Source organism: Leuresthes tenuis, unplaced genomic scaffold, assembly GCF_036924035.1.
Source record: "Leuresthes tenuis unplaced genomic scaffold, fLeuTen1.0.hap1 SCAF_23, whole genome shotgun sequence".
Taxonomy (NCBI): Eukaryota; Metazoa; Chordata; class Actinopteri; order Atheriniformes; family Atherinopsidae; genus Leuresthes; species Leuresthes tenuis.
In genome coordinates, this window is record NW_027325377.1 from 15,806,079 (window position 1) to 15,829,369 (window position 23,291).

A 23,291-nucleotide genomic window follows, 5' to 3' on the forward strand; every position below is an offset into this window, starting at 1 on the left:
CTAAACACCTCGACATTCACCTAAACGCGCACACTATCCGGTGAGCGTGACGCTCATGCCAGACTTCACGTGCTAATCCGGGTTCTTATGTAAACAATTAAATACGCACTACCTTCTGTGCACAAATTCCGGCTATTTTAGGGTGAAAAGCACACTTTTTACGTCAAACTGTCCCTCAAGTCGATGCCTACAATTTATGTTACTTGTAACAGCAATTCTTCAAAATTATTAATCTATTTTCACTGTTTTTAAACTTTTCTTCAATCTGAGGACAGTCGGGGACAGTTAGTCGTCTGCTGTTGTGCTGCCAAAGCTTCATGAATTAACCTACTAACATGTGGGGCTGCTAACCATAAGAGGTCATAGTTCGGTAATATCAGCACAAGTGAGTGCACATGCTGGCTGCCTCGCCTCGTAAGAGAAGGGAGAACACGCTGCAAAAACGTGACCACGACGAGAAACGCACGTAGTGCTTTGGACCAATCAGAGAGCTGTGCACGACGCCAATAGGCGGAGTCAAGCAGTAGGTGCGGTTCGGTAGGTGGAGCTGGTCCTGGTTCTTGTGAACGTTGAGGAAAATTTTCCTGATACAACCATCCACACATCAGCTCGGTAGTGAGGTGGACGACAAAAGAGAGTCGGAAGAGAAGGAAAGAGGATTGCAACAGCTAAGTATCTCTCCAGAAGACATTAGAGCGACGAATTTGACGATAACTTATTTATATAATATGCTTTCCCGGTGTTCGCGACAAGGAGCAGTCGGTCTTGCCACGGTGTCTTGTGTTCATTAGCAACGCGAGCTGCTTCAATTTACAGACCGGTTAATTATTTTACCATTTACTGATACTCATATGTTGTGTTAAGAGTGAAGGTCAGGCTAAAAGTTTTAGTGCATGTACATTTATATACGCATTTTTCATCAATCAGAAAAACAAGTTATACAACAAACCAGGCTACGGCTCATCGGCGAACCGGGTCCTAAAGCCCGCCGAGTTGCTTGTCACGTTATCCGAGAGCGCGCCCCGTCTCCTGTCCAAATGGTTCAGCATCCAACGGTTTCTAGATTCTTCGACATTATGGAAAACGTTCTGTTAGAGCAAGGTTAATCTAAAAGTTGGATTTCGTCTCTGGAATCAAAGGACTGCATTCGAAGGAACTCTCTCCATATATTTGGATTACTTGTGGCCTTGATTTCCCCTTTTTTTTCTTTTTTTTTTTGTTGCTGGACATAACTTAAACACATACATTTACTGTAATTGAGTCGGAGTTGTATCGAGTGAGCACAAAAGGACTGGCGATATCATTCAAAAAGGAATAAAGGACTCGTCCAGTTGAGTAATGGTCATTAATACGATCCACTGGTTCAGGAAGGGCTTGCGGCTCCACGACAACCCGTCCCTCAAGGAATCTCTGCTGGGAGCGGATACCGTCCGCTGCGTCTACATCCTCGATCCCTGGTTCGCGGGATCTTCGAACGTTGGGATCAACAGGTGGAGGTGAGGAAAACCACATTTCACACGGGCCAACACTGATGTGGGATCACTAGATCAGCAGCACCAAACGCATAACAAACTAATTGTAATAAGCGGATAGTACCTTATTATTATTATTTTTTTAAAGAAAGGGTAAAGTTCGGAAATGCAAAGAGCAGTGAAGGTGCCATGGTCCAGTTATGTATTCAGAGAGAGGGAATGCCTTTTTGTACTGTGACCTCATGCAGTGCTGCAGCAGCTGCTTGTGTAACTTTAAAGTAAAACTTGTGCTACTCGCCACCTCTTTCACAGGTTTCTATTTGACTAATATGATAGTAAGCTGGGCGTGTTTGGGGATTGAGATATTAGTCAGATAAAAGGAGCACTTGAAGGGGCCGTCATAGACATGGAATGTTGATTTTAGACTGTTTTCTGAAATTTGACAGCCGAAGAACAATTCATAACTGCAGCTGTAGCTGCTGATGACATTTAAAGGAGAGTTGATTTTTCTTTTTAGCATGCACATCACACTGGTTTTTAGGAAATTTCCACCATGGAAAGATGCTCAGCAGCCCCATTCATTGGGCTGAATACGCAAGAGAGAGTTCAGGGAGCGGTTTCACACGTTGATTTGCCACCACAGAGTCCAGACCTTAACCCCACTGAACATCTTTGGGATGCGCTGGAGTCGACTTTGCACTGTGGTTCAACTCACTCATCATCAATGCAAGTTTTGGGCAAAACTTGGCAGAGCTCAGGATAGAAATGAATGCTGTGACACTTAAAAAAAACTATGACCTGTCAGAGCAATCACGGTTTATTGTGTCACTAACCCTTGACAAGATAAATTTGCAGCGGAGAAAAAACATTTGCTGGTTAATGTTTAGCCTGTGGGGAAACATTTTCAGTAGAGTCACTGACACAATTCATCTATTTAGTTCTACCTTGTTTGGCATTACAAAAAAAAACAATCACCATATGATTGAGGTAGATGTATGTGTCACCTCTGCTGCTGGATTTTAGCTGTGGATCCGGTATATGCACTGGCTGACGCAATATTAAAATAATGTGGAGACATGTCAATAGTGCAGACCCACAAACTGAGTTCCAAAGATATAAAGAGACCTAAAATTACCACCAAGAGGTGAAAAATCACCAAAATGAGAAGCACAGTGGCTCAAATTATCACAAAACAATCCAAATAAGACTTAAAACAATAAAGACAGCCTCATAGTGACCAAGATTAGATGCAGATGGAACAATATGAGACTCAAGAGACCAGAAAAATATACATAATTGACTAAATTAATTGTCGAGCAACCATAAAAGACGAGGCACAACCGCAGATCCCACAGACATGATGAGCCATTGTTTTGCATCTTTATTTTCTCTGCCTTAGGCTCTTGCTGTTTCATATTAAGTACCAGCAGACTTTAACTGTTTTGATGTAAGTGCAAGGCCAAACACAGCTTTACTCGAAGACTTGTCCATGAAACAAAACAATAACTGTTGTGATGTGTCTCCGGTCAATCAAAGGTGAGAAGAAAACAAGCATGTGGTAGTTTTTTTTTCACAGGTTTTCACTTAAAAGCAGGTTGAGGCTTGAACTCACTTCCACACTGTAAGGTTAGCTCGTGTTAAAAGTTTCTACATCCACTCACACCATCAAATCTGTCGCAGTTATAACACGCTTCAATACTGGTATTAACATAAGACCACGTCTCTTAATCTAAATGGGTCACACTGGTCCTTTATGTCCTTAGATGTAACAGTACGGTAGACTGTAATTTCCCCCGTTAGACAAAACATAAAAAAAAAGAGGAAACCTCAATTAACTCAATTGAATCAGGCTAAATAAATGGACGTGCATACAAGTCATGTCATTACTTATTCTTCCTCTCAGAAAGTGAGTAAGCTCTCAGTTAAAATGTTAAAATGGGTCACAGTCTGCATTATGTTCGATGTAAAATGTTGTTTCACACATCAGCAGGTCCCAAAGTCATTCCTCAAATCAGGCTTTCTCAGCTCATTGGAACGCAGATCCCCCCCCACTGCGGTCTGTTAGCAGGCTGTGACAGTGTAAATTTTATTCAGATGAGCAGTTATCTTGGGATTGGGATGTGTGGAGCGGAGCCAGAGCTGCAAATACAGTATTGTTTCATAACTCTTCACATTCTTTCATGTCGCCAGCTCTTGGTCTAACCTATTAGGAAGATGAAAAGGGCTTTTCCCCTGTTTGCTTCAAACAACACGTCATATCCCCACACTTCTTCAAGGCTATATGTGATTTAAAACCGACATTTAATGCAACTGACACTTCCCTATCTGACAGAAAGTGTGTGTGATCAGAGCAGGCCATATGTGTGTGTGTTTGAAGTGTCCTGCCTCATGTTATAGAGATAAGAATGAAAGCCGTTGAGGTTAGTGGGCTGTTTAGCAGTTTATCAAATAGAGGATTTTTCCTGCTCCTCTCTAACAGCGTTGAACCTTCGGTGTTTAGTGGGAGGTTTTCCTAATTAAACACTTAGCATCCCATTTACCCTGCTCGATATGTCACCAAGACATTTGCCCTGTACAACCTCATAAATTTGTTCTAACTGCTTCTGTGTGGAAACTGGAGCATTTTGTTTGGCAGGTTTATTAGTCTACACATGCAGCTGCCAGACGAAAGCACCCCTGAGGTTTACAGTGCAGTAAATGTCTCGCTGGATGTTTTTGTTCCCCTCTGCGCGCTTTGGTTTGCAGTGTGGTTCTGTTGCCATCTCTGGAAGAGTCAGGCAGGCAGCAGCAGAAAAGGCGTGTCTGTTGTGAGCATCCATGTTATTTTTCCACTGTTATGTAACGACGGCCAGGGGTGACGCAAAGCCAGCGCAGCACGCCCTGATTCATCCTTTTATTCCTTATTTGTTATGCGCAGATCAGACTTGTTAATGGAATAAAACCGTCGCACAGAGAAGACAAGGATTGAAAAGATTCAAATCTTTCTTTTTCAATAGGTTCATGTCGGGTAAAAGTATGAAATCAGATGTTTGCATGAGCGAAGAAAAGCTCATGTATTTATTTTAATGAATAGAAAGTCATAGTGAGAAGATTTAACTATTTCTTCTCCAAACTAAGAGCTCAGCTCTTGATTGTTTCAAATAATTTGAGTAAATGCTACTCCTGATTTGTTTCAAGCCATTTGTATACCCAGATGTGATGCAATATTCTCTACGTTTGCTGTAAGTAAGGCTGATGTGGTGGAACAGAATGAAAACCTGCTATAACATGCAGCTTATGTAAGTACCACCCATCCTCGCACAAATCCTATCATTTAATGTCTTCAACTGAGTAAGCACTCAGAGATCTTGAAATCTCTGGGGTTAATACTAAGTAAACAAAGCAATGCCAAATTAAATATACACAATAGATTTCCCTACCCCCGACATTCTCTGGCGTGGCAAGTAGGTCAGTGTGTTACTCGTGAACCCTCCCATCTTTTTTTGACCTACTTTTGCTCTCCCGCCGGTGCGACAGACCCCAGCTTTCTTTGGTGAGCCACACCACTTCGAGTTCTAATCTCAACAGCTGATCATCCATCTGATATCCATTTTCGTATCGTGCTCTGTAATTGGAACTGTTCAAGCTCGCCGGCGTCGTTTTGCTGGGTCACCGTGATTATGAAAGACTTTTATGGCACGTGGATGTCATTGCTGTGGAATTGCTCCATAAAGGAGCTGTTTGTAAAAGAGGGGGGGGGGGGGGGGGGGGTCACATGTCAGAGGACTGAGGGAGATGAATGGTGAAAAACAGACACGGATGGATTTCTTCGCGCTGCACAGATTTACAAAGCTCGAACAGTTCTATTGTGTCACATCGACCTCAGAGGAAGAGCACAGCAGGTAGCACAGCAGGTAGCACAGCAGGTAGCATAGCAGGTAGCATAGCAGGTAGCATAGCAGGTAGCACAGCAGGGAGCACAGCAGGTAGCACAGCAGGTAGCATAGCAGGTAGCATAGCAGGTAGCACAGCAGGGAGCACAGCAGGTAGCACAGCAGGGAGCATAGCAGGGAGCACAGCAGGTAGCATAGCAGGTAGCACATCAGGGAGCACAGCAGGTAGCATAGCAGGTAGCACATCAGGGAGCATAGCAGGTAGCATAGCAGGTAGCACAGCAGGGAGCACAGCAGGTAGCACAGCAGGGAGCACAGCAGGTAGCACAGCAGGGAGCACAGCAGGGAGCACAGCAGGTAGCACAGCAGGGAGCACAGCAGGGAGCACAGCAGGTAGCACAGCAGGGAGCACAGCAGGTAGCACAGCAGGGAGCACAGCAGGTAGCATAGCAGGGAGCACATCAGGGAGCACAGCAGGTAGCATAGCAGGTAGCACATCAGGGAGCATAGCAGGTAGCATAGCAGGTAGCACATCAGGGAGCATAGCAGGTAGCATAGCAGGTAGCACACCAGGGAGCACAGCAGGTAGCACAGCAGGGAGCACAGCAGGGAGCACAGCAGGTAGCACACCAGGGAGCACAGCAGGTAGCATAGCAGGTAGCATAGCAGGGAGCACAGCAGGGAGCACAGCGAAGGACCCTGGCAGGGTAAATCTGGGTGGAGACGTGAGGCAGCTCTGTTTTTTTTTTTTTTTTTAGTTGATCGATTCCAGATGTGAACTAATTCAGCTCAGGGAGAAAGAGACGGGTGTTGTGGTCAACTATTCAGGCTCGGTTTAAAAATAGAAAGTGTAATGGAAAGTTTTTAAAAAGAAGAAAGCGCCTTTTCTGGAAATGGCTTCTCTCAGTGTTTCTGTGTTCTCAAACGCTGGAAGAAAAACTGTTTTATTGTTATACTTCATATTTCACACACTTTCAATGTCAACTGGTGTGTCAGACTTAGCCCAAATTGGGCATTAAATGCCTAAATTGGGGCATGAGAGCTGTGTATTTTAGATAACCCACCAGTGGAAACTAAAAGACATGATTAGGCTTGGATGATACCGGAAGCTTCCACCTACCAATTCTGTACCTATGGCAACAGCACGGGAAGCACCACATTATTGCCGCTCTGTTTGCATGCATGTGTTGCCTGCGGTGTGTGTGTGTGTAATCTGATGTTTATATTCGGTTCTTATTTTGGGGGCGTTGTAAACAGAAGCACAGCAAAGTATACCCCAGAAAACAAAGCAACACACTGATTAGACGGTTGTAAAGAACTAAAATGATAATTTTTGGGTCAGTAAGTTGTTTGTTTTCAGCCAGCCTTAAGTTGAATCATCGCTGTGTGTGATGTCAGTGATGATTATGTTGATGAGGGCTGGTTGACTCGCCCTGTGTCTGGATGATTCAGCCTGAGGAGTCATTTCTGTGTCAGTTCAGTTAGAGAGAACACAGACAGAATAGAACTAAAGCTATGTTTAGCTCAACAATCCTGGCAATGAACAGAGAATTCCTGTATTAATATCAGTAGTTGCATTGATTTTAGGCACCCAAATGTTACCTTAGATTGTAGAGATGATGGGAATAATTGATGATTTTGGGGCTAAATCCGTGTTTTTTCTGGTAGAGGTGCAGGATGCCCTTTTAGTTCTGTGCTATTGTTATAACTGTGACACATTTACCAGTAATGGGCATCTTCAGCACCAATAAGGTGGCGTTTGTCCACTTGCCACCTCTGGCTTATTGACATTATCTTGGTGGGACACTTCTGATGACTTACCACCTGAGCCTTTGGCTTTGCTGGCAGAAACATTTAAACCCTCTCAGGACATTTATTAAACCCAAATTGCCATTTTCACTTCACAGTGTATCCTCATGACCATGTATTTATACAAGAATTGTGGATGTGCTCGAGTGTGTCTCTGATGGAGAGGGCCATTGTTGGTGGCATTTTTAGCTGGGGCCCTCTCATCCAAGATGCTGGCTTTTAAACTCTCGTAGGTTTCATTGTGTACTCATCTGGCCGTGATCAGGTGTTCAAGGTACTATGTGACCTCACTCAAGGTTTGAATGGTGGAAACCTTTAGAGAGGGCTTACATCTGCCATTGCAGAAAGGGTTTCTGTAAACTTATGAGAGCATGAACACATAGCAGAGGAGGAGAAGCAGATTATTCCATGAAATATGCTCATAATGAAGTATTTCTTTGCCTGTTTTTCTCTGGGATGTTTTAAATTCTGTGTCTGTATCTGAGCAGAAAGGTAAACCTCCGTTTCTTTGTTGGTTTTTTGTGTTATCGATGCGACAGGAAGAATTAAATGCGTGTAATCATTAAAGTTTACACTCCACATCTACACAGACGTCTGCCATTGTCATGGAACAGGAACAAACATTTGTGTTTCCACCTCTGTGAACGCCCCGGGGGAAAAAAGAGACGTAGATTAATTAGGTCACAGACTGGTGGCGCCATGTTTTGATCACTGATACTGTTGGTAATGTCATTCACATATTAGGGAAGTTCATTAGAGTTGACTGAGACAGTTGAAATAGTCATCAAGTCGGCACATTTATCTTCTAACTTTGACCAAAATAACTGTCCAAATACTATCCTTTCCTACCCCAGCTGTTTGAGTTGAAAATCGGGATAGTTAATGTTGTTGCAACACCTTTTTGAATGCTACCTGTGCAGACTCAGCATTTGATTCATGTTTCATTCTGCAGGTTCTTACTGCAGAGTCTTGAGGACTTGGACTCCAGCCTCCGTAAGCTCAACTCTCGTCTGTTTGTGATTCGAGGCCAACCCACTGATGTCTTTCCCAGACTCTTCAAGGTGACGTTTCATCTGATTTAGTCACGAAACCACAGAACCAGCGTGCGTGAGACAAGCTGTACAAAATCTAACTTTTTTTTTGTTGTTTTTTATGCTTTGTCAGGAATGGAAGATTACTCGTCTGTCTTATGAGTACGACTCTGAGCCCTTTGGCAAAGAGCGAGATGCCGCCATTAGGAAGCTGGCCTCTGAGGCTGGAGTGGAGGTGACCGTTCGCATCTCCCACACACTCTATGACCTGGACAAGTGAGTTGATATCACCTGATATCACAGTCATGGATTTTAGTTGATCTTGCATCTCTTTGATCCGTGACCCTCTTTCTGTTGACATTTTTCCCTCCGCAGGATCATAGAGTTGAATGGGGGTCAGTCTCCCCTCACCTACAAACGGTTCCAGACTCTCATCAGTCGTATGGATGCGGTGGAGATGCCTGCAGATGTTATTACAGCTGATGTCATGGGGAAATGCTCAACGCCGCTGTCTGAAGACCATGATGACAAGTTTGGGGTCCCTTCTCTGGAGGAGCTGGGTGAGTTCAGCCAGAAAAAACATCAGCATCACTACTGGCAGATTAGCAACAAATGAGCAGAATTACAGCCTGAGAATTAAAACCATGTGGTTTTCTTGCGGTCCCTGCAGGTTTTGACACTGAAGGCCTGTCCTCAGCTGTGTGGCCAGGAGGAGAAACTGAAGCTCTCACACGGTTAGAGAGACATCTGGAGAGGAAGGTCAGTCAAATCAGATACCATCCTTCTGTCTTGTCACCAATGGTTTATTTTACGATCCTGTAAGGTCAAATTTTAGACTGTCAGTCTCAGCTTTTTCCTAAACGAAGTAACCGCTCTGATAGAATTCTTGTCAAATGTTACAGCATAGCATCTAACTCCAAATCTGATCATGTGACTGTGTTCCCTCCAGGCGTGGGTGGCCAACTTTGAGCGTCCCAGAATGAATGCCAACTCGCTGCTCGCCAGCCCGACAGGCCTCAGCCCATACCTGCGCTTCGGCTGCCTCTCCTGTCGCCTCTTCTACTTCAAACTCACCGACCTCTACAGGAAGGTGAGTGGACACAAGGATATGATGATGCTTTTTGTTGCGTAGGACCACCCAAGCATGATTTTACTTTTGAGGAGTGCAAGAGTCAAACAATGACAGTCCTTCAGTGTTATTTGTATCTCTCATGTTGGGAGACCAGCGAGTTTCTTTGAATCCAAGGATTCTTTTAGCCTATTTTATCTCAGGAGTGTTTCCTGGTAAAAGGATGGTTAGGAGGCTATAGATAGTTTGTAAAAAGCCGATGGCAGGCAAGCTTGTAAAAATGTTGCTGTTAAGCGAGGAAAAAGCGATACAGTAGTTACAGATATATTATCTTCTACTGCAGCTTGTGTAGGTGTGATTTACAGCTCTGGCTGTTTATCTCTTATCCTTGTAATGGCTTCCAGAGCATTCTATAATGAGGCAAATTGTCCGTAACAGTCTCACATTCTTGCTCTGCCCCCTCTTAAGTTTTGATTCCTTATATTTGGACTCCGCTGCAAGTGTTCACAGTATAGAAATGCAAAGAGTCGTAGAGGAAGTCCCATCTCCTTTTCACTATTTTTAGAGGGACTCTTCATATTCAGTTCAGTGTTAAAAGCTGCAGCTGAATGTGGGACCATCAGAATTATTACACAATCGCAATGTCTCGGTTATTTGTGCTGTCTGACATCACTTGGCGTTGGTATTACGTTTGTTTCCATTCAGCTATCTAAAAACATCGAATGACACAAATGGAAATGTCATATTTTCATTTGCGTTCACCTTTTTTTGACACTGTTTTGATCTTCTGCTGGGGCTTCATTCTAGCACCTTTTCATCTCAAGGCATCTAACATTATGACCATCACCTAATATTCAATAGATCGTCCTCATGCTGCCAAAAAGGCTTTAATCAGTCACTAGGTTAAAGCCAAAAGTGCTAGAGGTAAATCACTCTGTGGAGGTATTTCAGTTTTCAGCTTTTCAGCTTTAATCATCAACTAAAATGTCATAAGTGTGAAAGTCCAAGGTGTGTGTGAGACCACAAAAGGTTAAACTACTTCAGCCTATATCTTCGTCACATAACACTAATGGAAATTACTCAATATAGGTGAAGAAGAACAGCTCCCCCCCCCTCTCGCTCTACGGCCAGCTGCTGTGGCGCGAGTTTTTCTACACGGCGGCCACCAACAACCCCTGCTTCGACAAGATGGAGAGTAACCCCATCTGCGTTCAGATCCCCTGGGATCGCAACGCCGAGGCCCTGGCCAAGTGGGCGGAGGGGCGGACCGGCTTCCCCTGGATTGACGCCATCATGACTCAGCTGAGGCAGGAAGGCTGGATCCACCACTTGGCCAGACACGCCGTGGCCTGTTTCCTGACCAGAGGAGACCTGTGGATCAGCTGGGAGGAGGGCATGAAGGTAGGTCATGTTCACGAGTGTTCAACAGTATGTCTTCAAACAGATGATAATTAAGTTTAGATCTGATTCGATGACTCATTTTCTGTATCTAGTTTGAACCATTTTCCCACCCGATGACAAAGTAGCGTGGTCACATGGTTACAGAACATCTCACAGAGGTCCCTTTTCTCGGCTAACATGAGATCTTTTTGGGTGTATGCTCAGGTGTTTGAGGAGCTGCTGCTGGATGCAGACTGGAGTGTGAACGCAGGCAGCTGGATGTGGCTCTCCTGCAGCTCTTTCTTCCAGCAGTTCTTCCATTGCTACTGTCCCGTTGGTTTTGGCCGACGAACCGACCCCAATGGAGATTACATACGGTAGATATGCTGCATTTGCTTAAAACGTTTAGCGCGGGGGATATTTTCCCTTGGAGGTAATTGCATCATCCACGCTCTCTCTGAACATCTTCCATCTCTTCGCTCAGGCGCTACCTGCCCATTCTGCGGGGATTTCCGGCCAGGTACATTTACGAACCCTGGAACGCTCCTGAGGCTGTGCAGAAAGCAGCTAAATGTGTCATCGGCGTACATTATCCAAAGCCCATGGTGCACCACGCCGAGGCCAGCCGCATCAACATCGAGCGAATGAAACAGATCTACCAGCAGCTCTCCTGTTACAGGGGTCTGGGTAAGGACGCTCTGCTAAATGCACATCCACTCATTTCTTCTCTCAGATCTAATGCTGATCATAAGAGGGAGCAGCAGAATAACACGTGACAATACGTTTGATGACCTACTAACGGTCTGTTGTCTGTATCCGCAGGCCTTTTGGCTACAGTTCCATCCAACTCTAATGGTATTGGAAACAATGAGACATCCTCAGATGCGATGGGATTCCCCGCTGAGGCCTCGCATGAGGCTGCAGCTCCATCTGGTAAGTGGCAAGAGAGCTTCTCCTCTCACACTTAAAGATTAGAGATTACTCATTGCCTCATCTTTAGCCACTTGCAGTCATCTCCTCGTTGCTTGTCTCCATCGTTAATCCCTGTCACTTGAGATGGAAAAAGAGTGAGGTGTAGCTTAGCAGGATCAGCTTTTTTTTGTGATAGCCGACGTCTGTATTGTGTTATTTCTCTCAGATAAGTACAAAAGCACATCAGAAAAAGTTGGTACAACATAAAAAATGCAAGTTATAAGAAAAAGTAATGGTTCTTTAATTTAATTTGGCTGCAATTTAATTTAATTGCAGATTGTAGGAGACATTTTGTCTTGTCAATTTTGGTTGTTACAATGTTTTTAGGCACTTCAGGAATTTTTCTCACACATATGTCGTCAAACTGGAGATCCTCTGATCCTCTCCCAACTTTTTCTGATGTGGGTGTTTATGTTAAAGGAATACATGATGTTGGCTGTTTTGTTCTCCCTGTTTAAACATCCTTTTTTACTCATGCAGAGCTTCATGTGTTTTAATAAGAGCCGTCTGTTTTTTTCTTATCAGCTTATCAGATGCCGGCTCAGTCCCAGGGAGACTGGCAGAGTGGCATCATGATGTACCTGCAGAGCGATCCAAAAAACAACATTGGCACACACCAGCAAGGTGGGAAATAGCAGCTACTACATGTTTAATATTTAGCTCAGTTGGTTCACCTATCAAAACTAGATTTTCACGAGTTTTCTTTTTTTAAGCCTTGTGACTCTTATCTTTTTTGAAGTTCCAGGTTACACAGCCAGTAGCAGTATGATGTGTTACTCTCAAGGCACGCAGCAGATTCCCGGTCTGGCCGTTCAAAAAGGTGAATAAACACTTTGCTACATCGGTTTATAGCTGCTGTTCAGTAAACTGACCTTGTGTCAGTGTCATTCATTTAAATCGTTGCTCCTTTCTGCGTAGTTGGCCTTTAAATGCAGTCGGACCGTCTTCAAACTCTTTTGTTTTATTTTCTGTCAGGATCTGAGCACTACACTGGCAAACGGCACAATGAAGACTCTGGAAACGGCAGAGGCTCTAAAGTCCAAAGGCAGAGCAAGCACTAGAAGGTTCGTTAGTACTGTGGAATCGGTCTCTGAAACTCGTGCTTTTCATTTCCAAGTTAGACTTAATATGTCCGTTTCCCCTCTCTCGCCCCCCCCCCCCCATGTGTAGGTATTCCAGCAGACTCACCGGCAGTCATATCACAGCCAAAAGAAGACGAATGAGACTTAAAAGTTTTTTTGCTACAGCACCACGGAGTCGCATGAACGCACCTTAAGGATGATCATTCCCACCACTTCAGTAAATACATTCACATGTCTGTCAAGTTAACGAACTGTTTGTTACCACGAGGACTGCATGGCCCAGCCAGTGCTGACAAGACTGGAGAGGCTGTTACTCTGTGCCCATCTTTTGGCCAATTCTGCTGGGACAAACGTCCTTGTGTACATAATGAATTTGCTGATTGCAGCTCACATACAACTTGTACATATTTGGATATTGTATGTGTGTATTCTTTCTTTGTGTAGCCATAGACCCATTGATATATTTTTGATATGACAAATCATGATGAATGGATCTTCTTTTGGCAGATATTCAATAAAAAGCTAAAACATCCATCCAAAATAAAACATTTAAAAAAGAAAACACGCTGAGTGAGCTTGCATCTCTATTTCAGCCTCTCTTTTCCCCCCCAGGTTTGTTCTTTTTGTGTATATGTATATAAACACAAGTGTTTAGATAGTTTCCTTTCGCTGTCTCAGTACTTGTGGACTTGTTTCAATCCTTACAATACCCCCATCATCATGGTGTTGCCTGTGTCAGTAGCAGTGAGACAAATCCGGAGCCTTCACCTCACGATGCCCCTGCTGTATTATCCCCAATAAATAAATGTACCACCAGACTACTGCTTCACATGCGTCTTGTTCCTTATCCGTGTACTTGTTTGATTAAAACTGGGTTAAGCACACTAATGGTTTCTGTCTGTTCTTTGGAGCTTTTCATATGCTCAGGTTAAACTAACTGTGATAAAGATTGTGATTTTGATGCGGCACAAATGAGTATGAAGACAAAACAGGTGAACTTCCGACTTGGCATTTATTGCGCCTGCATCTTTTCCAGTTTCCACATTCAGTTCCATTAGTTACAGTTGTACATCTCCAAGAGGACAAATGACAAATAGCACTCATTTCTGTAAGGCATCTTCCTTTTATCTGCTTGCCTTCTGTCAATATTCGGCGGTTCCGTAGCTTCCTGACAAAAAGCCGTCACAAAAATACAGAAACTTCCTAAAACTGAGTGAGGCTTAAAAGGAGTTTGCTTCATTAGCTGTCTGGCAACATTAAATACAGATTATTAGAAAGGCAACAACCAGAGTAGTTGGTTTTGTTTTTCACAAAGCTGAAGTTGTGAAGAGCCCCTCAAAATCACCATCGACCCCATCATTTAAAAGCATATTGCAGTGTGATTACAGATGGGTGACAGGAAAGATCAAAATAAAGTACCTTCACGCAGTTTGGGGCCCTCATTGTAGCAACTTTCTGAAACTCTGCAGGAGGAATGGAACACCTTTCTTCAAAAGATATTCCTTACTTAAGTGTTTCGGTGATGGAGGCAAAGAGCTCTCAAACGGGTCCAAAATCTCCCACCAGTGCCCGCTAAGTCGATGTCTGGGGTCACTCCTCAGCAGTTCTGAGGGGAGCGACAGGGTTGAAGAGTGGCCTCTGCTGCCTGAGGTTCAGTTTCGCGTAGCTCATCTCAAAGTCCTTCTTGGTTCCCACAATAACGTCGAGGCTGCCAGAGCGCACGTCATATCCGTAGGAGGCCAGTTTCTGGATACGATACATCACGATCTGCGTGGTGAGCTCCAAGATGTTCGGAGTCTCCTTCATCTGTTCGATGCTCATCCCAGAGTCCATCAGCCCCTGAAACCGCCCCGCCAGGGTGGGCAGTGAGTAGTACAGTATGGCCGGGCAGCAGATCACTACTTGCTTGAGCTCGTCCTTGGAGCAGGTGAGAGCCCCCTCGATGTAGTCCAGCGCTTGCTGCATGGCTTCTGGCTTCAGCTCAGCAATGGAGGCTCTGAGGCTGCAGACCAGGCTGAGAAGCTCCTCTGTGGTGAAGCCCTTCTCCCTCAGGAAGCCCAAACTGTCCCTCCAGGCCTCAGCTGGCCGCAGCAGGATGTACGGATTCTGGCTGAGGAGCTTCTGCAGCCAGATGCGGAGGTTACCCTCGTCTCCGCCCAGATCAAGGTAGGTCTCCCTCAGCGTGTGGATCACCTCCTTGTTGCGCTCCACGGGCCGACTGAAGCTCTGCGGGGCGCTGGCCATCAACTTGCTGATGATCCTCTTGCTGAGGCGAAGGCTCTGAAGGTAAAGGATGTTGGCCTGTTGGTTGCTGTGGTGAGTTACCGTAAAAAAAGAGGCCGGGAACTTGGAAACGATGCTCAACAAGGCACGCTTGCTGGAGCACACGGACACCCAGAGGTCTCGCTGGGCGGCCACATCCTCCGGCCTACACAGCACAGCCTCGGGGTGAGTTTCAAGGATGCTGGCGATCACTGTTGTGTCTGCACCCATGTCCTTCAACAGATCGGCAGTTTCAGACACATAAGCGGTGCTCTCCGACAAAACCCAGCTCTTGAACTTGCGCACTTTCCTTACGTCCACAGACAGCTCATAGAGGGAGTCGACGGTCCGCTGGTTCTCCAGTCTTTTGTTGGGGGCGCTCAACGTGGTGGTGGAGGCGGACACAGAGGAAGGCAGGAGCAGCCTCACCCTCTGGCAGGAGGTGCACAGGGAGGCAGTGGTGACACGAAGCATTGTAGTGGATCTGTGTGCAGAAAAAAGAACATCTATGAGAATAGTTTAGCCATTAGGTGTCAGATTCTTTTGCATTGCATGGTTTGACCTTAACTTGCTGGGACGTTCCACTCCTGGGAAGATTGGCAGCTGTCTCGAATGTTTTCCACTTGTGAATAATCTCTCTCTCTGGACTACAAATAGTTTGGAAATGACCTTTTAACCCTTCCCAGATTGATGCTGATGTCTTTCCTTTTTGGCACTAACACACACCTGGATGCTCCAGACCCACAAACTGCCAAAAACCTCTGCTTTTATAGAGATGCTCACACCTGCTGAGTGCATTTGATTAGCAACGCCTGGCTACTACTTACCCTCTTAATTCTTGTGGAAACAGAAAGAGTGGACTTAAGTTTCACACACACACACACACTGATTCTGCATTTTCCACATGACTGTAAGGTACTTGTGATCTGTTATCAATGATTTCATTTTTTTATTTGCTAGTTAGCCAGATAAAACACAAAATGCAATAATCAAACGATGAAAAGATCATCTCTAAATGGATTAGCCTGAAAATCGGCAAATAGCTCCATTTGAGAAGCTAACAAGTGAGTTTATTTTGGTCTTTTTCATTTTCTAAATAGCAGAAACTCGTGGACTGCAAGAGCTACAGAGAAGATCAGAGTGCGGAAAACTATTCCAAACATGTTTTTCATATTTTCTGCCACAGCTTCATCATGTGACCTGTGGGAGAGCACCTTTTCTCAGTTCGGGAATCACTTTTTCTCAAAAGTTCAGAACCACTTAACAACCTGAAATCGGCTCTAAAAACAAAGCAAAAGATATATATTTACTTCCAACAAATGCCATAACAGCACATAAGTCAATACCACAGGGTTTTAGTTGCATGTATGAGAATGAACTGAAATGTTTCAGGTAAAATGGGTAGAACAAATTAGGATGAACACACTGTCCTGCCAGCTGACTTGCACATGTGATGTTACATGAGCATGTTATGTATATCTTACATAGCAAGGACTATAACAGATTAAAGCAGCAGAGCGACAGTACAGACATACATAAGCGTAATGGTGACAGCTAGACAACATGCGGAATATTGTTTATATAAAACGAACAATAAAGTGGATTATTTTACCAGTTTGAGAGCTCGCTTCTGAAGGACTCCGTTGTCACACCCACTGCGCTGCTTTCATAACATGACAGAAGCTGCTGGGCGGAGTCAGAGAGGAGAGCACGTGAGCGGCATGTGACCGCCCGCAGCCGGCTGGAGGAGGCGGGAAGGCGGTGAGACGCGTAAACGTGTCCGCCATGTTGGACGGAGTTGATTGGCTCGCAAACAGCGGTTTAATTGGTTTAAAATCACTGCTCGGTTAGTATTTCACAGCCGGTTTGTTTTAATGGGTTGGTTTAGGACTTAAAAAACATTCATGGTGTCCAGTGACTGATAACTTCGATAGTTAAGAAATAACACATTTAGACGCTCGAGGAAGGAACGGGCCTCAACACTGGGTCAATAGAATATATGCTATGGATAATTATTAGTACTTGGTTGTTTACTTGGTTTCAACTTTCATATACATCCTCTTAACTTTGATTGTGCAGCTCATACACTTTGAAATATTGAAACAAATGTAAAGAAAACGATCAAGGAAAAAAAAAGGCAATTCCAAATCAAGTTGCTGACTGCCTGCATTCAATACTTTTATGCAACATAACCGAGTATAAGCCCAGCTTTTCATATAGAAATGACCTCGAATTAATAGAATATATTTGAATGAGAAGATTTTCTTTGCAAGACTAAATATAATGTACAATATTTCATAAAAGTTTTGATCCACCTTTCATATATACTGCCAAGAAAACAGGAAATTGATTCAGTGATTTATTGAAACATGTGCAAACATACATGTACATACAGTATATAAGGCGAAATCAGAGTTTGTACAATTCTAATGAGCTTGAAAGTCAGTATTTGGTTTGACCACCTTTATTCTTCAACACAGCCTGAACCCTCTTAGGCAAGCTTTCTTGTAATTTTTTTAAGTAGTCATCAGGAATAGTTCTCCAGGCTTCTTGAAGGACATTCCAAAGCTCTTCTTTGGATTTTGGCTGTCTTTTGTACCGTTCTTTGTCAAGATGATCCCACACTGCTTCGATAATGTTGAGGTCTGGGCTCTGGGGAGGCCAATCCATGATTGATAGGGTTCCATCTTGTGTTTTTTCCTCCAGGTATGCTTTTACTGCATCGTCAGTGTGTTTGGGGTCATTTTCCTGCTGCAAAAAGAAGCTGCTGCCAATCAGACGCTGTCCAGATGGGATTGCATGATTGATCAAAATCTGACGGTACTTTTCTGCATTCATAGTTCCATCAATTTTGACGAGATCCCCAACACCACTGGCTGAAATGCAGCCCCAAACCGTGACAGAGCCTCCACTCTGTTTTACAGGCAGCTGCAGAGACTCACTGTTGTATTTTTCTCCTGACCTCCTTTGTGCATTTTGACGACGTTTTGAACCAAAAATCTCAAATTTGGATTTATCACTCCATAGGACCTGTTGCCACTGATTTTCAGTCCAATTCTTGTGTAATTTGGCATACCTCAGCCTTTTCTCCTTGTTTCCTTTTCCCAGTGGCTTCTTGCCAACCCCCCTTCCATGGAGACCATTTCTGATAAGGCTTCGGCGAACAGTGGATGGATCAACTGAGGGTCCAGATGCATCTTTCAGGTCCTGTGTCAGGTCTTTGCTGGATTTTTTCCTATTTCTTAAGGACAATACTTTCAGATACTGTTCATCTGCCACAGAAAGTTTTTTAGGCCTGCCACTTCTTTTTTTGTCCTTCACTTTTCCAGTTTTCTCAAACTTTTTAAGGACATATTGCACACCATGCCGAGAGATGCCAAGTTTCCGGCTGATATCTCTTTGGGAAAAACCTTCTTGGTGTAAAAATACTATTTTGTACCTGTCAAACTGCTTTATCTTTGGCATTTTCGTAGATGATGCCACAAAAGAAACGGGAACAAATTTTGTGTTTTGTGACAGGGTGCAAGTAACAAAGTGCCTCAAGATAAACTATTATATTATTTCTCTGCTATGTGTAGATACAACACTGGTTCATCCCTTGAGCTAGGTGCCTTTTTCATGCTTGAATGATTCATTAGTCAGTGTTAAGTGGCGTAGAACACAAAAACAACACATTCCTCTGAAAATGTTGCGGTGCAAGGACTGAAAATGAGTGAAAAATCAGCCAATGTCCTCCAAAAAATATTGATCTTGACGCTAGTTTCAGTGAAGGAGCAGAGTGATGAGTGATAACGACTTCTCCTGAGGCTCCCAGCACAACCAGGATGAAGTGGGGGTAGGAAGGAGGAGGGCTGCAGACATTCTGGAAGGCATGACAGAATAAATGTAAAAGAACAGGATTCAGGCGTTTATTGGTTGTAAGAACATTACTGGACATTAGTAACAACCAAACTCAAAATAAGACTAGTTTCACAGAGGTTGCCAAAGTAATGAAGAATGGGAAAGGCTCACACAGATATTTAACAAACTCACAAAAACTTCATATATCTTTAATAGCACAACTGCTGCAGGCATGTCAAATTTTAACAGTATACTAACCAAAGATCAGAATTTACAAACAGTAAATACTACTATAGAATCAATGGCACTAGATTATATCATCATAATTTGGGGAATGACTCATAAAGCAGGTATATTGAGTAAATGAGAAATTAATTTGGGTGGGGACTAGTAGAATACTCACAATATACGTAGAGTTCAGTCTCCAGGGAGTGATGAGAAAAGTCCACAGGCAGCCTCTTTTCGCCCTTCCTTAAAGTTTATATCGTTCTGGTTGTGTTGCTGAATAATAACAACAACAAAATGAATAAATAATAAAAACTTAAAATCGCTATAGCCTTACGATACACTCATTCCATACTTATCTTAAGGTCCGTCGAAGTTGGTAGCAAATGTGGGCTACTTGCGCATGCGCCATGTAATTGTTGCGGTGGCTATTTACCTGTGGACACGGTCTACGGGCTGTGTGACAAAACGCTGGCGACTTCGTGTTGCTTGTAATTTTTTCGCTGGGACATGTTAGTACATTTACATATAGCCGAATTACAGTACAAAGGCGTTGTCCTTAATTTACCTGAAAGGCGATTTTATCCGATATTATGCGGTTATGTTATATGGATTTGATCTAAACAGAGCGACAGTCCCAATGTGCTTCGACATTGAAAGCGAGTTTGGACGTAGTCGTAACGGGCCAACTTTCAGTGACAATTTCTGATCCATTTTGTCATCTGACAAAACAAACAGAAGCGTGTGTGAATAAGAGCAACGTTTTTGGAAATGAGGCTTTATTAATACATCTTTATTCTTTGAGAGCACAGGGGGAAGGAGAGATAGACATTTAAAGGTCTGCATCATCAGAATGCAAATACAACTTGATGACCCCTCCCTCCTCGGCTAACGTTTCTCATGCCAAGCTGATGTCTTGAGTTTGAGAAACCTACGGATTGTGACAACCGTCAGTTAATTAGCTAAATACATCCAGATTCCTTACAGACAAAAGCAGCATGCAAAAAAAAAATCGCTTTTAAGGAGAAACGTCAATCGTAGCTAGATATGGTTATCGCTAGCTCTCACCAGCCTAAACCTGATGGTCCAACAAAGTACTATCATGAGACACGAGCAAAATGCAGCTGAAAACAATTGTCCATTCTTACCTGTGCAAAATCATTTCAAATGCTCGGCGTTGGATTGCAAAACCGTTTGTGGAGCCTCAAGATGCCGTGTTACAGACAAAGGTTTGTTTTCCCTGTGAAATACAACTAGTTGCCCTGCCCAATATGACGACGCCTGTGACGTATGAACGAGCGACCAATGCGGCGCCCACAGCCTGCCGACCCGCCTCGACGAAGGACACCAAAAGTCTTTTCAGGTAGCATGAGAAACTCAAGGCCAAATTGAGAGTTTATTTCATATTTTTTTAGGTCGCGTGCGTTCATTTTGTTGCTTTACGTGAGTCTCTGTGACCATTGTTAAACTATTTATAACGTTTTGTTCCCCATTTTGGTTGATTTCCATCTTTGAAATTGACATTTTAAACATCCTCTGATTTATTGTTCTTTTAAATCTCAGTTTGGACGTTTGTGTTTTTCTTGTTTTTCCATAGATGTATCTCACATTGTATGGAATAGGACCAGTAATCCACTTTCTCTTTGTACTCCTGTATCTTTCCTGTAGATATGTTCTCCAAAGACTCCTCTAATCGTGGGGATAAATAAATGTCAATAGACAATAAAAAACAAAAAAAACAATAGATTTAAACTATTTCCCACTTGCAACTGCGTGTACCTCGGTCTGCTGCCATGTCTGTTATGCAATACGCACAATTTGGGGCTAATATACTTACTAAGGAATGTTCTTATCACCATGATAATTCGTGACTTTGTGCTCATACACAAAGTCCAGAATTATCTCCTGTTAATTGGGTTAGGATACAATGAACATAATTTAAATGGGCAACAGTGTAATTCACTGATGGCTGTTTTCATTGAAATTTATGAGGAACATGAAAATATAAGTATAGGCTCACATATTACAAACTGGGGTTTGGTAAATATCGTCTCAAAATGCACGATGCGGCTTAATGACTGATGAAAATCATTTTGATTGCGTAACTTTCTCTGACGTTTACACAATAGGCCAAAAGGTACATTTCTTACGACCCTGCATTTTGCACCCCGCATTGAATAGAAATGTAAAACTTCTGTTTGGGGTCTCCGACATGAGCTGATAAAAAACTGTATGAATGTGTGTGAATGTGGTTTGTAGTGTAAAAAGGCTTTGAGTGGGCAACAAGGCTATAAACAACTGTAATAATGCAGTTTGTTCACCTTGATTAACCATAAAGATGAGGGCATGCAAAGTATTTTTTTAGTGATTGGGATATTCAAGCTCGATGCCCACCTCTGTGAGACTTAATTTGAGAACTAGCTGGATGCTACATTTATTCACTAATTTATGATTACCTAAGGATGTTTTTAAGCATACCTAACCTTATTATCTGAGTCTACTATATGTTCTACATGGGAACTGATACTCTTAACGCAATGATTAAGAATCCGTGCAGTCTTGGATATTTACCTGCAGTGCCCAGTTTTGACCACATGAGGGCACTGTGAGTCTAGAGCTGCTGCTGAGGTGCATTTGTGCTCCTCCTCAAACCAGACAGGTATTTCTTAAAAGTCTGCTGTAGTTTCTAGGCTGGTTCATTATTTATGTTGAAAAACTACAGTTTTGACCTTCTTGACCATAACTTAGCAGAACTTAGTTTAACCATACAAGAGCAGAACTGCACTAAACAGCAAAGGACTCGGCTATATATAGCTCTTTGCTGCTTGTCTGTGATGAAAGACAGTTGTCCTTTGCAGTAGCAACCAAGAGTGCCTTGATTATACTAGAACCACCTGCTGCCCTCATGTTGTTCACAGGCATGTTTTAGCAGAGGGAAGTCCACTTTGGGATGAGGCAGGCGTGGGACATTCTCACATGCATCAAGATTTCCTTTGTGATCCTCTCCAGCCACTATTACTCTATCTTCACAGAGTCAAAGCCCAGGAAGGTTTATGATAACACTGCAAACTTGAGCCCCATATTAATGTGCCAACTACTATGTGCATTTACAGCAGGATGACATTCGGAGCTTTATCCCAAGGAGGCTCATGCATCATTTTAATTTGGATTCCCAGACACAGCAGAGCACCTGTCGCTTGCTGTCAGTTATATCATCCCCTAAAATTTGCATCTCAACTTTTCCACTGATTACTCGAGACTTGGGAACAAGCATTTTTGAGTCTTGACATCTGCAAATGCTGCGAATGCAATTAGGTTTTAATCCACCATGCACTGAAAGCAGAAAGTCTCCAACGGCAAGAATGTTTTAATTACATTCTAAAGAGAAGACGAGGCTGAGAGTTAAAGCTCATCCTGTGCGTCATTGTTTTAACTAAGGCAGCTACGTTTCTTTCAGTGTTGCTATTTGTTTAATAATGAACTGGTGCTGTACATATATATATACATATACGTACATACTGTATATATGGTATGAGAGAGAGAGAGACTACTCATTTCAGTGTGGTTTAGAGCTATAAAAATGATCCAAAAAAGTTGAAAAATGTAGGTGGACAAACCTAAAATGATTCCAGACAAGGAGCCAGACTTTAAGCATTTAATGTGGTCTTGAGCTATAGTTCTCCAGGCTGTCTAAAAGCTTTCTTTTTCTTTGGAATTCCCTCTCAGTCCCATCTTTGTACCTGACCAATTTCAGAGGAACAAGGTATTTTGTTTGTGAAGCCACTTAACAATGGCCAATTAACTTTTTACGCATAAAAAGGGGATCTAACTCAAGGTTGCGTCTACATATAACAGACAAGTTTGCCAAGAACCAATTTTAAGCTCTCGCTTCAGCAGCCTGTTACAAAAAACACACAATTTGCTCCCATTTCATAAGTTACATCTCCAAAAAGTGCCAAAGACAGCTATATTTTGATGGAGTTTGGCGCATTTTTTCTGCTTTGAGCAGCACCGGCGTCTTTGTAGGTCCTTCAACGTACGGATGCCATTTGTTCTAGAATATGCTGGGAGTTACGTGGTGAGACTGGATAGCACAAGTATGTTTGTGCATCTGTTGTGTTGCTGAAATAGTCTCTCATTTTGTCCTTACAAAGGAATGAGGAGTCCCTCGGGGTCAGAGTAGACAGTGGGGAGGGGGGTCTTAAGAGGATAAAGTGGGCGTGCGTGGCTGACAAAACTTGGTGAAGGAGAAAATAGACCATTCCATCTGTCTCAAA

At 43.2% G+C, this 23,291-nt stretch overlaps 2 protein-coding genes across 4 annotated transcripts; one reads left to right on the plus strand and one right to left on the minus strand.

The window, feature by feature from the left end:
• Nucleotides 1-527: 527 nt before the first annotated feature.
• Nucleotides 528-13,233, plus strand: LOC140282583 (cryptochrome-1-like). 3 transcript variants are annotated; one of them, XM_072377060.1, is made up of 14 exons: nt 528-1,496; nt 8,106-8,214; nt 8,318-8,460; nt 8,560-8,744; nt 8,855-8,943; nt 9,134-9,274; nt 10,343-10,654; nt 10,859-11,010; nt 11,118-11,320; nt 11,456-11,566; nt 12,131-12,229; nt 12,345-12,425; nt 12,581-12,673; nt 12,776-13,233. In XM_072377060.1, exons 1-13 carry the CDS (start codon nt 1,339-1,341, stop codon nt 12,664-12,666), a joined length of 1,869 nt encoding a protein of 622 aa, XP_072233161.1. In that variant the 5' UTR covers nt 528-1,338; the 3' UTR covers nt 12,667-12,673; nt 12,776-13,233. The 3 variants fall into 3 exon arrangements, with proteins under 3 accessions (XP_072233161.1, XP_072233160.1, XP_072233162.1); XM_072377059.1 differs by having other exon boundaries at nt 12,581-12,669; XM_072377061.1 differs by having other exon boundaries at nt 529-1,496; nt 12,351-12,425; nt 12,581-12,669.
• Nucleotides 13,234-13,715: 482 nt separating this feature from the next.
• LOC140282767 (transcription termination factor 2, mitochondrial-like) lies at nt 13,716-16,620 on the minus strand. The gene is made up of 2 exons (XM_072377320.1): nt 16,562-16,620; nt 13,716-15,433 (listed from the first exon to the last, which is right to left on the minus strand). The coding sequence occupies exon 2, from the start codon at nt 15,421-15,423 to the stop codon at nt 14,278-14,280; it is 1,146 nt and encodes a 381-aa protein (XP_072233421.1). The 5' UTR covers nt 15,424-15,433; nt 16,562-16,620; the 3' UTR covers nt 13,716-14,277.
• Between the last annotated feature and the right edge of the window lie 6,671 nt (nt 16,621-23,291).